We start from the raw sequence: 18335 nt of genomic DNA, 5'->3' as shown, positions 1-18335 counted from the left end.
GATTTCGATTTAGAATAACATACTTTGAAGTTCGATGTATATAATATGGTTAATGGAAAATAATCGATTAAACAAATGAAATATCGATCATTTAGTAGCAATTACCACCTACATATTATTATTATTAATTTACCAACTACCGGTGCCAGTATTTGTTATTGTATAACAACCCATTGATTAACGCTCGATTTCACAATTAATTGTATTTAATAGGACGCCATAACAAAATACTTTAACTTTAAAATGTTCATAACTCACTTTAAAATAATAATAATATCAATAAAATCATATGTCATTGTCTATTCTTACCTATAAATTTGATAATAGGTAAATTTACTCTAATACTAATGCTAACATTACAAAATGTATTCTGCTGAACGAAAATTTGTTATGATGTACGTAAATAAGACAGAGACAACATAATATGCGGGTATGGCGTTCTCTTAATGTATTTTGACAGTATTCTTTTCAATTGTATTATTTTTAACTCATTAAAACATAATAAATAATTAATTGTTAGTCATAGTTTTTAAAATGAAACATATTTAACATTATTAAATTATTAATTTCCGGCGTGGTAATTTTTAAAATGTATTACTTTTGCGGTTAATCGATTACCGTTTAAAATTTGATTTTAATATACTATGTAATATATACATTATATTTGTTATTTATGTATAGAAAAAAAGCTAATGATTTGAAACGTTTATTAGGTATTTATCTTTGTAAATCAGTCCTTTAACTTGTATTATATCTTCAATCTTGAAAATGTATTACGAAATATAATTTATGAATGTTTTTTTTTTTATTTTGTTTTAGCCTAAGTATCTAAACCAATATTATTACAGTTGATGTATCTTGAATATTTATTTAGCTAAAATATATTGCTGAAGGTTGTCATAAATAGGGACAAAATATTATACTACCTAGGGTTTGCATGTTGATTTCTGTGCTTATGGTTTTAGCTTTTAGGAAAGACACAAATCATTCAATCGTTATTCGTTTCACAATCACGGGAATTTAAATATAATTTTTTACTGCATATTTTTCCATATTTCAATAACTTTATGGAACCTATTGTTATATTTCAAATATATTTTAATTTTCATATTATCATATGCATCGCATTCTGTAGAACGGAGTGATTAATGTTTTACAATAAGGCGTGTTTAAAAATAAAAAATGATAACAATTTGTGTGTATGTCACCTTTGGAATACTTGTAAACAATTATTTAAAAAAGTAATTCTAAATATAAAATAAGGGTTTGAATATTAGAATGGAAAGTATTTAGTTAATTATTTTTTAAATACATTTTCTACTTAGTATTTTAATACAAATAAAAAAATAATTAAAAACTAGTAAACTTTCAAATTTTGTTGTTTTTTCGTAATTCAATAACTGATAAGTAATAACCGTAGTTACTTCAAATTTTCACAAAATGTTTATATTTTTCATTTACTAAATTACAATATAATTTTCATTAGATATTTTATCTTTTTGAGAAATTTATAAACATTTAAAACTATCAAAACCTATTGAAAAAACCTTGGAAATGTAATACAAGGTTACTTGTAAGTTGAAAAAAAATCTACACTTTTTTATTTCGCGAATATGTTTAACTTACTTTACTACTTCAAATTTTAAGTTATGTAATAAATAGTAAATAATAGAAAAACAAATAATGACTGTTTACGGCGTATTTTTTGTTTATAAATCGTTTGTTAATATTACCGTATAAGTTTAATAATCGAAATATTGTGTGGTTTCCGGCTACAACATATTTTAAGTTATCACCTATGCTTGTTAACATTTTAATTTATTTTAGTTTTACTATTATACATTTCTAGCATTTCACGATGTTTTATATTATATATACAATTTTGTTACTAATGATTTACGTCAATTCGTCATTGTATGAATTGACGTAACGGTTAATTGAATTAATTTGTAAAGTACCTTTAGTAGCTGTAATTCATTACCATTAAAATAATTTCAGCAATAATTTATTTTTCAAGTACAATTATTTATATTAGTTAGTTTACATTTTATTGCTTTTCGGCATAATTTGTGAGATCCATATGAAAAATTATTTCAGTCAACGATACGTGAATTAGTTTCTATATATTTATAATATATTTTAAAGCACACTACTCAATTACAGTACAAACCAAAAATGGTGAATGGTGATAATAGAATGGTATGCCTTAATATTTTCCTTAAAATCGGGAATGTAATTTCATCAAAGAAAAATGTTATAAATTGATCTCACTTTTAATAATTTTAAGTGTTTGAAAGTGAACTAGGTACTTATGTAATTCTGGGAATAGTATGTTATAAATAAAACTGCAAAAAATGTGAAGTCTAATGTTATAAATTATAGAAATGTGTACTTTATTTTTTATTGTATACAATAATGTTTGGAATTGAGCAGACCATATTTTTTGGAAAAATCTATTTTTTATGACTATCAAAAAGACGATTAAAAAAAAAATTATTAGAGATTAGTGTGTAGGATTTGTAATGCTAAATTTAGTTAGTTTTATTTTTAAAATATTTAATTAAATTTACTTATACGAATTAAAAACAATTATGGTATGTCATGTAGCCGTAAACCATGAATGATTATTTTATTAAATAATTATTTTATCTTAATTAATTGTAAGGATTTATTTATTTGTCTAAAAAGGATGGATTTAATCATTATTTTTTTTTATCATTATCATTATTGATTAAGATTTTCTTAATATTATTCAAGTAAATTGGCGATGTGTTGGATTCTTAGAAAGAATCATGGAAGAAACGTTGAATATAAGGGACTTGTAAGTGTTTGTAGGAATGTTCGTTATTTGTATACTTATCATAACTAGCGCAGAAACTTTGGAATTTTAAGATTTGTGTATAAACAGAAGTCGCTTAAGTATTGAGTAACCATATTGATAAAACACGAAGGGCATTAGATGTGATTATAAAATGACTAAAAGGTTGTTATTTATATTTTAGCTGTATTTCATTGTTTTATATTGTAGGTCATAATTATTGGAGATTGGATGTATTATTTGTTGATATAAAATGAGTTTGGAGTAGGATATTTGATTTAAAAAGGTGTCAGAGTTTGTGGAGTCTTATGTTTAGGGATTTTCGTTTTGTTTGCATGTGGTTGGCCGGTGTTAGTCGTTTTTATTTTTATAAAAAATGGCGCCGGTATCAGGGAGAATAAAAAAATTATTAGAAACAACTTCCTTGCATTTATAACAAACAATTTTAATCTATGTAAATATAGTTCATAATAATTTATGTTCAGAACATGGATTCCTTTTTATATGATATATACGATATCATGATTTAGGTATTTAATGTTATAAAATTTACCTATAATATAAAACATTATACCTATTATATAGGTTTAAAAATAAATAATATTAACAACAATCATAATTAAATACCTATTAATTTATAAATAATTCATTTCGATACAGAAAATTGTATATATTATTGTATCAAATTTACTGTGTGAAAATTATTAGTCGTTGGCAGTTCAATATATTACACAGGTAATAATCACTAATTTAAAGTTTTTAACGTAATTTTAATTTTAAATCTATTTATTATTATACTTATTACATCTATCGCTTATAACAGAGACGTACTAAGAATTTCTTGTAAGGGGAATATATGATTAAAATTGTCGATGCCAAACGTCCCAAACATTTTATTAACTACTGATAAATTAATGATGAATGGGAAATCACAACTAAAACCATATAAATATAAGCAAAACAAGTGTGGACTAAGGGGAGAGAGATCTTACTATATCCCCCCTGGAAATACGCCACTGGCTTACAATAATAATTAATAGTATTAACACATTTGGGGAAGTGTAAATGAAAATAATATACACATATGTATATTGTACGTGTAAAAGTCACAAATTTATTTATTAATCTATATAATATATCTTATTCGTTTTTCATAAAATTAATTTTTAAAGTATCGTCTTATCAATTATAAATACCGCTACAGACTTTTACACTGAACCGTCTGAACCAATATGTTATAACTTATAAAAACAGTAGTATTTTTGATTATATAAGTTTGATAACGAATCCAATAAGCAATAAATAAAGACATCAATAAAAATTAATTATAGAAAATGTTTTTACACGTAGGTATATAAACTTTTACTAGGTAGTTGAGAAGTTAATTTCTACGAGTTGGTATATATTTTTCTTCTTCGCCCTTTCCCCCAACTAGTTGAGTTCAGCCATATTGTTATATATAACAAATAATTAAAAATTTAATATTTTTTATTTTTAGTGATAATATTAGCAGATAGTGGTAGTGCTTTAAAATACCATTTATATATAACTAGTTATTAATTTGAAATAAAAAATAACTCGCTATTCAATATGCGCTTATAGAACACGTATACAGTTTTGTCATTCTAATGAGTGTAAAATATATTATCCACTGTTTGCAAGTAATAATATGTAGGATGATGATGGTTTGTCTTGCTTACTCGATACCGCGGAAATAACGAAAATAAAATAAAAACTGTTAACTGAAAATGGATATTGGTGGCAAAAACTTTATATAAGTAAATGTGTAGTAATATACATAAGCATTTCAAATTTCAATATGTTTGAAATATCTATTAGTATATGAAAATAATAATTTATAATAGATGAAACTTTACAGCTCTTGCCCTAACTTCAAAGGCTGAGTCACGCTCGTAATGTTAATAAATTTACGTCTGTATTTAAGCAACTATGTATAATTATAAAAATTATTAATAAATCATGGATAATAATAAAACATATTATGCCTACATAATAATATTAAATACTTATAATAGACTTTCTTTTTAAACTGTTTACAAAAACGACTGAAATAAGTGTAAAACAAACTCAATTTTATTATTAATTTTGCCAATTTTCTAATCACTTTTTACTTCTCATCGGTCATGTATAATAATAATATATCGTTTTACTATCATTGTGTGGATTTTAATTAACAAGTGACCACGAGATCAATGAATAGTTCTATTATCTACATATTGTGTGTTCCTACTAACATAGAATATGTATTGTAATCTGTACTATATATTATATTTATAATTCGTATACACACCCTTATGAAATTAATTTTTATTTTATGAATTGACGAACATTTTATATTTTATTTTTGATTTTAAAAATACAGTATTTAATAGTTTAAATATCTATTTCATTTCGCATAAGATTACTTTCCATTAAATGATGAGCTTAAAAATAGTGTATCTAATAAATAACTATTCTATACAATATTAATAATGATTATACACAAAATGTATTTTTTATTTCGCTAAACCGAATTCATTTTTTAATAAAAAAAATTAAATATGATTTACTGCTTTATTAGGTGATATACTCGTATTTATGTTCACGTTATCATCGACACACATTTCAAAAGTAAATAATCATAATTTAAGTATTTTATTATTCAAAAATGTTATATAATATTAGTTTCTTTTTTTTTTTACTTTGATTTAAATCGATATGTAGGAACTAGCTTTTTATTGAGGCTACATTGAAATTGATACATTCTTTGATTCAGATAGAATATTATCGTATTAAGCTTAATACAATTTATTCAATTCATTTAACTGTGAACAGATATATTATTTATCATGTTTGAATGCTTATTTTTCATAATATAGTATGAAATATCTGAATTGAGTTTCGAAATATTATAAAATAATAATACTAAGATTTGAAAGATGACACAAAGCTCTATAATATAATTTAGTCGTAATGTTATGATACGTTTATATAGGTATTAAAAATATACTTTTTAAATAAAATTATAAATAAAATGTAGAATTTTATTGAATAAATATGTCCCTAATGTCATGCTTTCGCTCTTTCGAGAACAAAATTATTTTTAACATTTAAAGTTCTCGAAATATACATTTTTTTTATTGTCAATCTCTTTGCCATCATTTTATTCAAAGTAATTTTAAATCTCATAAAATATATAGACACATTTTAAATATTTTTTTCTTATATAGCTTTAAAATCAATACATTAAGTTAATGATTAAATAATCAATGAATCTATTTAATAAGATCACTATTATGAGTGGGTAAAACAATAAGTACAATGTTTTTAACCCAACACTATTGCATTTTTCAAAATGTACGTTTGTTTCAAAATCAATTTTAATCAATGTTGCATAATTTGTAAAATAATAGTTCTATACAATAATATTTTTTTAATTGTTTATTTTATTATTATTATTATTATATATTTTGAGTTAAATGTTCAACAATCTTTAATTATTTTTAAGAAAATTTTAAAAATTTATTTAACTGGACACTTTGTCAGTCTTGTTATTATTTATTTTTTAACTATTTATATTAGACAAGTAATTTTAATAAAAAAATACTTCCAGCAAATGTTATCACTCTAACACGTCCCAACGATTTCAACTAACAATGTTTTTATTGATCGTTATAACAAAATTACAAGTACCTACTTACTGTTATTGTTATGTTTTAAATATTTTTACAATATTGTTTTAACATTTTTTTAGTAGTACAATTTATAGTTTTAGGTTTTTAAAATTTATTTTAATATTAAGATTTAATATTTAATGCTTTACTTGATAAGTTTTAAAACATTAAATTGTTATTTAAAGCAGTTGATAATTCAATGCACAATTATGTACAAAAATAATAAATTGAAATTTATGGCGATTAGCTCAGTCATGTTGATAAATTTAATTATTATAGTTGTATAATTATGTAATTTTATATTTTTTTGTTCGCTGGAAAGGTGTTTTTATATTAAAATGTCAAATACATATTTCTAGTAAAATTAATATTTTATACTTTAGCAGCCTTCTAGGAAATATAATGTCAATAATTGAGATAAGCAAAGTAGAAACTTTATTTTTATCAGTATCTAAAATATATTCCTTCAATATGTAAGTGTATAATAATTAATAATATTAATAAATTATATAGGTATAGGTAATTAAAGTTATTGTTTAGTATAACTTTAGGAAACCATTATTGCTAGTCAAATAATCAGGATGAATTACCCTTTTTTCATTCAATAATGCAGTTATTTAAAATATAATATTTAAAATTTTTAAATATACTCATTAATACCATATTTTTAAATCTTTTAAAATTTTTAATACTTAAAGAGTGTATTCTGGTTCAAAATAAAAACCCCTTTTTTACTGTAAATTATTTAGTGGTATATTTTCATTTAAATGTTGAGTGTACCTAATTCAAATTTATTTTTTTAATTTTTAAGATGCTTATACTAAAGATAAAAGTTCTTAAAAATGGTTTAAATAATATAAATTAGATTTAATATTGGTTTTATTGTTTATTATAATTGGACTATTTTTCTAAATTATAAATGTTTTAATTAATATTAATTATTAAAATTGTTAATTAGTCACAATAACCATGTCTTCCAACCACAATATCATAAAAAAGGCATGCTCGGTGAATCAATATGCATATTTATCAGAAATTGATTTATTTTACCAAATACAACTTAATAGTACCTCTGTTCAAAGTTCAATTAGAAGTATACTCAACAGTTTGAACATTGTTATACAATATTATTATAGTTTTGACTAGGTATAAACATTACACACAATTATAATAATTGATACTTCTCTTGAATATTTATAAATTATATTGAATAGTATCAATTCTAATAAATATATAATAATTATTTTTTAATTTACTACAACAAAATATACAAAATGAATCATATTTTCATCCAAGGAATAATTTACTAATATAAGTTAATAAATAAATTAAAATTATGCTTGTGCCTCGCAGTTTTCAGGATTGTTTTTATTAATTGATTGTTGTGGTTTTGGCTTTGAAAACGCATCTAGAACAATAATAAAATAACATTATTAGGTAATCATATTTTAGAGATAGGTGAAAATATTAAAATTCTAAAATGGGGGGAGTTGTTCCGCGTTTAGTTGGTTTCGAGTCATTCAGTAGGTCACTATTATAGAGGTATTTAAAGTTTAATTTAACGACAAAACATTATACGCAAATAAATTATGACTGATATGTTAGTATCTGCCTCTATTTTTTAGTATATTTTATAATACTAAGTATTAACAATAACAATTTAATTTTTTATATTATAAAACGGTTGGTTCAACAAATGTTTGCTAAAAAAATGCCATTTATTTATTTTTATTAAATAAAATATTTTGTTCTAATATGATTCAGTGTATAATTTTAATATCATTGTACAAATTCGTCTCAATATTTCATAAATTGCATTGTGTATATAAAAATTTAATAATATACCTACATTAAGTCAAAAAGTTTCTATGATAATTATTTTTTAAATTATAACAAAATAATTAAATTCGTTGTAAATACTTATCTAAAAATTAATAGGGTAATATTGTTCTGATTTGGTGTAATATTTAAAAATATGATATATATTTATATATATAATGCTAATTTATAAAGTATAAATAAAAACATCTTTGTTATTTTTACCTAACTTAGGTATCTGTTAGCTATAATCAATATTTATCATTAGTTTGTAAATATTAATGAAATATTTTTTCAATTGATGTGTACAATTTTATTTAAATTTGATAGTTATATAATTATTAGTATATTATTAAAACAATACCTACCTAAATATTCCTACCATATTTATTATCTATTTTTGATTTAAGCTGACTAACAAAAAAGACCATGTATGCCATAATATGGTGAAAACCTTCAATTTATTAAATTGTAATATTTTCTTACCTCCAACAAATATTTTCATTACATTCTTCTGGAATCTATCAAATGGTGATTCGATCATAACATTAATAGCAAATGCGTACATGAAGGCCACTGTGGCGTCACCACAAAATCTCCAAAACTGTAGCAAAAACCAAACAAATTAATTTCATTGGAATAAGACTAGTATCTATGTAGAGCGTTTAAATTATTTATTTATTTATTTTTTGTTAAATATACATATTTTTAAAAATATGAAAAACTAAAAACTGGTAAAACACATTGCATATTATGTCTTTTTAGAAGGAAAAAATCGTTAATTTTATAGTACTTACTATTAATGTTAAGTTTTGGTATGTTGGTTTCTCGATGGCTCCAATCGTTTGGAGTTGAATTATTTCCTGGTACATGTAGACGCAAAAAACTAATTTTCCAAGAACGTGGAAAACTCTGTGGCCTAAAAAGCCGCTGATACAAACCCCTTTACATACAGATAACAAAAAATTAAAATTATGTCAGGTTTTTATAATTTAATTAAAATACCAAATCCAGAGAGTCCGTGACCTATTATCCCATAAGATATAAGAATAGACCACACAAGTCGACCGAATGTAAAGTATATTGCGTGTTCATAATTTACATATTTATGTTTTAATGTAAAGAATGTTCCAGAACTCAAATATATAACATTTCCAATCATAAGAACAACTGGAGCCCAGAAAATACGACTTTTCTGTAAATTTATAAATATTTAACATTAATGTATAATAATAGTTAGAGTAACGTGTTTTCCACACATTTATAAAGGATGTATGTGAAATAATATTTATTTCGACAATTATATTTTATTAAACGACAATAAATTAATATTTATTTATTTAGTTTTTTTAAATAATATTAATTTTGCGTATTACTAAGAGTTAAACTTTATATTACCAATGACAATTTGTAATCAGCTTCCTTCAACCTCATGTACAGGTATCCTGCTAAGAGTCCAACAAAGTAAGTCATTGCCCTCATATGGCTTTTTATATACACTTCAGTATAAAATCTTTCTTTGCTGAGATCTTTAAGATTTCTGTAATTCAGAAATATTGTATAATATTATGTACATTTAATTTGATTAAAATATTAACATTTTTACAAATACTGATTTGTTTAAAATTATTAAAATTGAAATCTCTTACTTCAAACTTATAAAAAATAGTTTAAAATAAATATGTCAATAAGAAATCTTTTACAAATATATATAAATTAATATAATATGACATTGTATATATAATTATTCAAGATATTAATAGGTTCATATTTTAAATTGTATGATATTAATAAAAATATAAATTAATAATTACTATGATATGAATTATGATAATATATTCAATTTTTCACGTATAAATATTAGCAATAACAACTGTGAAAATATTTTTCAAATCAAAATTAGTAAAATTTGTATACAGATTATTTTTTTATTTATACATTAGAAAACAAATAAGTCTGTTTATGAAATACATTATATTGTAGTAAATTTTGATAAATAAAATTAATTTCCAATTGTAGATTTTAGGTTATATTGATGTTGTTACACTAGTCGATAGTAATAAGTGTATGATGTTTATACAAGAAACCGAGCAGGTAATTGATTTAAATATAAGATCAGACCATTTTGATTAATATAAGTACTTACTGGGGAGTAATATCAGCCGTTCCTCGTTGATTCTCAGTCATTATTATATAGGCAGGAATTACTGTCGATAAAACCAAACACGCTCCAAGCATCACCAGTCCTTGTTTCCTCCATTTCCAAATCACATAGGTGAGTAGTGTGCCAACTATGAAGAAGTGCATATCACAAGCCAAATACCACGCGGGGATGATACACTATAAACATAAGGCCGTTAGATCATATTTATGACAAATAGTGTAAATAAAATAAAATAATAAAATAACTTACCAATTCGTCCGTGTGCACGTAATTGTTTATAAAAAGTACGTTTGTCCACCAATTGGTTTGGCATCTTTCCGATTCCCTGTACACGATCATCCTCCATAAAGGACCACTGTTAAGATATGGAAGTACGAAAATATATGTGACAATAAGTGTTCCGTACACTGGGAATATTCTGAAATCAAAATACTCGTACACTAGTAGTAATGACACTCGGAGAATTAAATAATTAAAAGTATCACGTACCTCAACCATCTGTAAATCATAATGGGTATGAAGTTTAAATGTTTTTTTTCTGTAAGTTGTTTTGTAATTAGATAGAACGTGAGGAATCCACTAATTACAAAGAATGTTTCTAAAAATATGGTACATTTAAAGTAGCCCAACCAGAAATTGTGAATCATCTAAACAAAAAACATTTGATATAAATAATTATGGCTTTATCAATGTTTCGTAATACGCATTTAATTGGATTTACCCAATGAGTAAAATTAGGATTTGACTGTGGGTTTCCGAGCTCAATAAACCATCTGTGACCGATGATGACCTGTAGAATCGCGCATACTTTAAATCCATTTAAAATTGAAAACTCTTCGGTTTCCGACGGTTTCATAAGTCTTTCAAAGTTTGAGATAAGTGAAAACGGTTTCATGAGTTTTTCTAATAAAATAGTAAGACAACGATAGAGTAAAATAAAAATACTATTTAAAAATAAAAGTAAAATCTTATTACAAAAATGTATTGATTTGAACTTACTCAGTGGTCCGTGTTCAGATTTTGGTCGGTATTGCAGATAAATAAAATCGTATAAAGTGCCTACGATTACAAGCAGTCCGATCATTACGTACATTGTACTACAAAAAAAAAATAAAAATCGACATCAAAATGGCACTGAATAATATAAAAGTATTACTTTTAAACGCACCAGACAAAGAAGAAACCCGCAGTGAATTTATATACATTTTCTTTGGAAGTGTGCAACAATGGGTCGATGGTTACATTACCTTCCAATCCATGACGGTTCAGCTCTGGTATTAATACGTTGCTCACGATCTTTTGAACGTCCTCCGATTGACAAGTATCTGGTAAACACACGGCCCATTGAAACCTGTGCCTTTGTACATAAGCCTCTTGTACGTTGTGCTAAAGAAATAAAACCATTTGAAGGAAAAACTTTTAAGTGAAGTTTGGAAAAATTTAGCACGACAAACAACTCGAAGTTGATTATAACTAAACAGTATCAGTCAAACAACAAAAAAATATAGCCATTTATATATCTCGAATTTAAATGAATTTATATTATGATATGAAATTGCTGGGTGATGATTGGTAATCGATAATAATGCCCGTGGAAAAAGCTTCCGGGAAAAATGGTCAAAGACAAATAGGTCACAACAATTTATTAGTCCGACAGAAATATGGACAAAAAAAAATACAATGTTTTTCAAATAAATTAATGAAATACTATATATCTATATATCTATTAGTGTTGATCAATATTTTCATTTGTATTATATGATTTAATACTTGAAGAATGACCATCATATGAGCGATATATATTCATCGACAATTCATATTCTATATACGATAAAATTATACGTATTTATAAGTATAAAAAACACTTAATACAACCGTAAATGTTACCTTCAATATTTCCCATGTCGTCTTATCTTGGTCAAACGGATCGTAATCTTTCGAGTGATCATTGTCATAAAATTCTGGATATGATTGATAACTTGGTCGAAAATCAATGTCTACCAACGAGTATCCTCCGGATATACCGAGATTTTTAGATTGTGATTCTAAACATTGGTCGAAATTACCGAAACTGAATGTGTTTGCGTCTACAAGCCCTTCGGGACCTTTTGATGTGGCATCTAACACTATATAACAATTCAATAAACGTTAATATAAATATTTACATGTAGTTATATAATATATATTATACACAATTTATGTGTTTAATAAAAACTGGTTGATTTTATAATTTAATAATTAAAATAATAAAATATGTATTCTTATATACGATATGTGAATCAATTATTTATTTAAGCGACTTATGACATTTGTGTATTTTCAAAAGATTTAAGTATTTAGGTAATTTTTCTATTGCATATATGTTTTGATGTGTCATCTATGTGAGTTATATCGGGGTTAAATTGTTTAAGGTGTACTAGGTATGTTTTTAAAACATATGAACTACAAACATTTCAAATTAAATATGTATAAGTTGTCCCACTATAATATGATAAACAATAATTTTACGTTATAATAATAATAATTTAAAATTAAGAAAGATTACTTTTTTAGATCATGAACGTATTGATTTTACAATAGTGTTTTTTTATTTTTGTTCTTATATCACTTTCTGGAAATATTAACATGATAATTCGATTTTAAACTTTGATAGTGATAAAGAATATCTGATGGAGGGGAGGGAATTATTGAATTTTTAACTATTTTTAGCTTTGATAAATATTTTGAAAAATTTCGTCAGAATTTTAATTTGTATTAACAGTAATAAAAACATGCGAATAAATTTATACGTTATACGTTTGTACAACATAAAAACAAAATTTACTTTGTGTAAAAATTATCGTTTTTTCTAGATTTTTTTATTTTTTATTTTTGTTTATTCAGAAGTTTATTTTACTTTTGACTTCTAAACTACCAACTGGATCCAATTCGTTATCAGAAATCTAAAGTTAAAAATCGAAGTATTTTTACTGCCCAAAAGGTGATGACGGACAGAAAAAAACATCATTGCTATAAAATCAATATATTCGTCGCCCTGCTGAGATTCTAAAAACGTATTGTTCCAATAAGCTAGAATTGTAACTTTTTTTATTTTATTGCTATTTATGGCTATTTCAGTACATACATTAAAATATCTAAATGTTCCTGTGTACTTAATAATGGTATAAATAAACGGGAAAATTTTAATTCAATCAAAAATAAGTCGTATAATGTGTTACAGTCTTACTCATTCTCTCATACGTTGTATTAGTTTGTTAGATATCCAATAACGTATACTAAACAATACAAATTTCATGTAAAGCGTTCTTTTTAAATATTATTTATGATTTTATCAATTTAAAAACTCTAATAAAATTCAACCGAATAAATTATAAATAAAAAACAAAATATAGCGTAAGCAGATACTTATTATTAGATACACGTTGTACAACGAATAATATGCTTTGTTTTCATTAAATGTTAATATAAATTGTATAATATAAAAATAAAATAAACTATTCGCGATATAATAACAATATTATGTCATTATTAATTTTTTTTTACCATATTTTATTTGTGAACCAATTTATTAAATTATCCGGAAATTTAATACAAGGAAAACGGCACTTGTTGATCTTACAAAAATATATCTAATAAATCATTGAAACCGGTTAGATGACAGTGGTTTATTTCGGAGTGTACTAGTGTATGCAAAAGATTATTGCACTGGAAAATATGCATGTTTAACGAGGACATCCACTTAGATATTTTATTATTATCAGTGTTTATAAATAGATAAAAATTGGATACGACTATAATTTGTCTAAATAAATTATTAACGATAAAAATATTTCCTTAAAAAATTAAAAATGCTAGTTAAAAATCGTAACAAAATTCATTTGACTAATAATTTCAACTTCCAATGATAATATAGCAGCTGCAACTTGTAATTAATTTTATGTGTAAAATGCGCGATATTATTACTGTTTTAAGTTTTTATCACAAAGAAAAGTTATTTATTATAAATCTTCAAAATCGATTATATTTATAAAATACAACAATAACAATTATAATGACGCACAAAAGTCATATTGTAAACAATTACATATTTTAGTGACTAGGTGCTTGCAACATTCTGTAGCTACATTAGTTTTCCTTATTTCTTATAAACAGTTTAGAAGTTTATTATTGTAAATTAATTATATTTTTGAAGAAAAACTTTGTCAATATTATATTATTATAATTCTCATTTAAAAGCATAATATTACGACAGAAATAACGGATGAAACTGATAAAACTATAAAAGAGAAACATACATTGTTTTATAATTTTGTATTTGATGTATTAAAATTATAATTTATATAGATATATTAAATGAATTTTAAATTATATTTGATTATAAAGAAATAGTTGTGAGGTATGTAGTGAGGGTGTATGGATATCAAAAAAAAAAAAAAATAATAATAATAACAATAATTAATTAATAAAATACTTTAACCTGAAACTACAATATTGTATCTGTAATAAGTGCAATACAAATTCTGTAACTACATGTTACGTACTACATATGATTTATAAAAAAGCTTACATTTTGGAGAGGGGAGGAGTTACAAGTTACTGCCTTTAATTTTATGTGGTAAAACAAACAAAATATTTAAAGTGTTAGTAATTAAATTTAATATTTTTTTTTTATTTATTAATTATTGATATTTTTATTTTAAATAATATTCTATTATAATATACAATATTATTATTTTTTTAAAGAAAAATTGAGATTTTAAATAAATTTATAAATGGGCATTTGCATATACTTAACATTTCCGTGTTTATTTATTATAGCTATTTCAATATGTTATACATTTTAATTATTTTGAATAATTTTATGTTTAAATAAAGCTACTTACTTTTATATGCCCACAACGTCAAGTTTTGCAAGTGCATATTGTACAGCATCATGTCTTGCGCACATTTTAAGTTTGTTTGAGGAGCTAACCAAGGAGGTCCATATAGGACGTTTGAAATGATTTGACCCAATAAAATCGGTTTTTCAGTTGATATTTTCATAGAGGTATTTTGTTGGGTAAGTGGTAAGCTCCTAGACTTGGCAACTTGTATCTTCTGTATCCACGGATTGCCCGTAACTTTGTTAGTTTTGGATGAAGTCTCGGCTGGCTGCGTAGTTGTTGTTGTGGTCGTGGTTGGTTCAATTTTCACGTCGTAAGAAACGTTCAAATCTGGTCTATTGGTGTTGGTCGGATCATTTACATCATACGAAACTTCTGTTTGAGGTTGTTCATCGGATTTAGTTGGGTTTAACGGGTCGTCTGACTGAGAAGGTAATTTTTCAATAGTCAGTTCACCGTCCACCTTCACCGAAACTTCTGCTGTGGGCAGTTTCTCAATTATCGGCTCTTCTCCCAGAACGAACGAAACCTCCGGTTGTGAATTGGTTTTTTTCACTTCGATTTGGTCGAACACGGACGGCAACGTGGTGAATATCATATCATCCGACGAAACTGTTGCCGATAAATCGACATTTATGTTTGGCTCTGCAGAAAGCGTTAACTCCACTGCCGAAATATTTCCCGTGAAACATGACAGCTGTAGAACCAAAACTATTATACAAGCCGCGGACGGAAACGATGAGACGCAGAAATGCATATTTGATTGATCCCGAGCGTATCTATACTACATCGAATTTATGAAACTATAGCGTGTAACACTGGGCTTTGGTCTGATGTTTAACCTTATCGATATACGTGATATATTATATGCTGAGATTTGCACGGACCGCAGGACAGGTTTGTGAAGCTGTCACGACTGGTTCGCGTAGTCACTGCGACTGGTTTGCGTTGCGCAAATACTACGTATACCGACAAACGGAAATAGCATAGATATAAAACAAGTCTAGAGAACACGATAGCCCATTAAACACGTTTTATTGGTCCGAGTTGTATTATTAACTTTTGCTCTCATCCAAACAGGATTATTTTCAAGTTCACGATTCGCATATCCTGGAAAATAATGCATGACATTGATGTTTGTATACTATTTACGAAAATAATAATACTGTACAAATTATTACAATAATATGGGTAAATATGAACTTATTTTCCTTTATGAAATTAGTAAGATTTAATTGATTTAATAATTGATGCACATAAGATAAATCAAATCGTTTTCATTAAATTAATTCATTTATTTTTTTAGTAAATATATTATTATTTTGTCATTAGTTATAAAATGATCAACGAAAATTGTTTCAACGATTTAATACAAATTAAATTAACAAGTAAAATCATAGTTAAGTTATCTACGATTTTCGAGTATTAATTAGATTTTTGAAAATACAATTGTCTATTATATTATGCATGTCGTTTACTTATAATGTGAATTGCCATTATAATATTATTGATCCTTAATGACGAAAAAAACAACAAAATATTTTTAAGTTATCCAGAGAAAAGTACTCTTAATAATATAAATTTATAAAATATAATTTAAAGCGAATGATTTATTCTTAAATATACGTAGCCCAAATAAAAATAAGTTTTTTAGATTTGAAGGTAGCGTTTTAATATTTTTTTACAAAACCTAGTGCTCATGCCCTCACGGGAAGGAGAATCGGAAGTAAATATACTCACCGACTTTTTTAAAAACCTGTTTTTAATAATAAAAAAAAATAATAATAATAACAAATAAAGTATATATAAAAGAGAATATGGTAAAGTAGGGGTTGGTAATATTAAGTTTATCCTTAAATCTACTGAATTAATTGTTTGCGGTGTAATACATATTAAATACTATTCTATTACATATTTTAATTTTTGATACTAAATTATAAATATTTGTTGAACTAAATTGAATATATAGGTATAATATTATTATGATTTATTTAAAAATAAAAAATAATTCACATAATTTTTTTAGCCTATATATATTATTTTACCCAATATAAAATAATGAATAATTATTATTTAAGTGTAAAATATTAATTTAAAATATTATCTTTGTGATAATTATAATATATAGTTTTAAGAACTTGTTATGTTAAATGTTTTACAACTTAAGTTTTAATAATTAATACAATTTATGGCCACATAGATCATATTTTAGATAACCACAATGGTAATGAATCCTTTAATAACTTGTACATAACAAATGCAGTACTTATTAGATATAATTGGGTTAAAAGTTTGAAATTCTTTTATAACGTTAAAATATCGGGACCAACTTACAACATAAATATGGGTTAAATTTTATTGTTATGCACATTTTTGGTAGGTAATAATTTAGTTATAAATTATTATCTTAAGTTACCAGACTTATTTCGAAAATGTTCAATCAAAAATACACTAAATTAGGTGCCTGATTAATAATAATCATTGTTTTTGATCAGGAAATTACATTTTTTAAACGGTGGTTGACAAAAATGTTATTCGTTTCTGATGAATGATAATCCAAGAATCTATATAAATATCATAAAAATACGATAAAATATTTCAATAAAATCTTCTAGATTGGGATTCATTGTCACGAATATACTATATTATAGACAATATTCATAAATACATGATATGTATTCGAATTATCAATCATATTTATGAATAAAAAGTATAGTAAAATGTTCAATAATAAACAGTCGGACATAATATAGAGACCAGGTGTTCGACACTCGTCACGCGTCCCTCATAAATCACCGCATCCGAAAAACGATTCTGAACGGACATCAATTTATTAAGTTCTTATTGGAAATACCTTCAATTTTTAGTGATCATAAAAATAATTCACGGGTTAAATATTTTAAAATCGATTGAATTTAATATAATTATGATCGCATGATATTATGAATAACCGTATTTGTATTACAATATCTGTTCAT

General features: G+C 24.6%; 1 protein-coding gene across 1 annotated transcript; it reads right to left on the bottom strand.

Annotated features, from left to right (window-relative positions):
- Positions 1 to 7517: 7517 nt before the first annotated feature.
- LOC132928415 (nose resistant to fluoxetine protein 6-like) lies at positions 7518 to 16125 on the bottom strand. Its single transcript, XM_060993061.1, has 13 exons — positions 15358 to 16125; positions 12362 to 12600; positions 11643 to 11860; positions 11474 to 11571; positions 11196 to 11377; positions 10964 to 11121; positions 10724 to 10892; positions 10457 to 10650; positions 9709 to 9850; positions 9316 to 9505; positions 9108 to 9253; positions 8797 to 8914; positions 7518 to 7900 (listed from the first exon to the last, which is right to left on the bottom strand). Exons 1-13 carry the CDS (start codon positions 16112 to 16114, stop codon positions 7827 to 7829), a joined length of 2685 nt encoding a protein of 894 aa, XP_060849044.1. The 5' UTR covers positions 16115 to 16125; the 3' UTR covers positions 7518 to 7826.
- Positions 16126 to 18335: the final 2210 nt, after the last annotated feature.

The sequence above is a fragment of the Rhopalosiphum padi genome, chromosome 4, assembly GCF_020882245.1.
Source record: "Rhopalosiphum padi isolate XX-2018 chromosome 4, ASM2088224v1, whole genome shotgun sequence".
Taxonomy (NCBI): Eukaryota; Metazoa; Arthropoda; class Insecta; order Hemiptera; family Aphididae; genus Rhopalosiphum; species Rhopalosiphum padi.
This window is presented reverse-complemented; position numbering and strand designations above follow the sequence as displayed.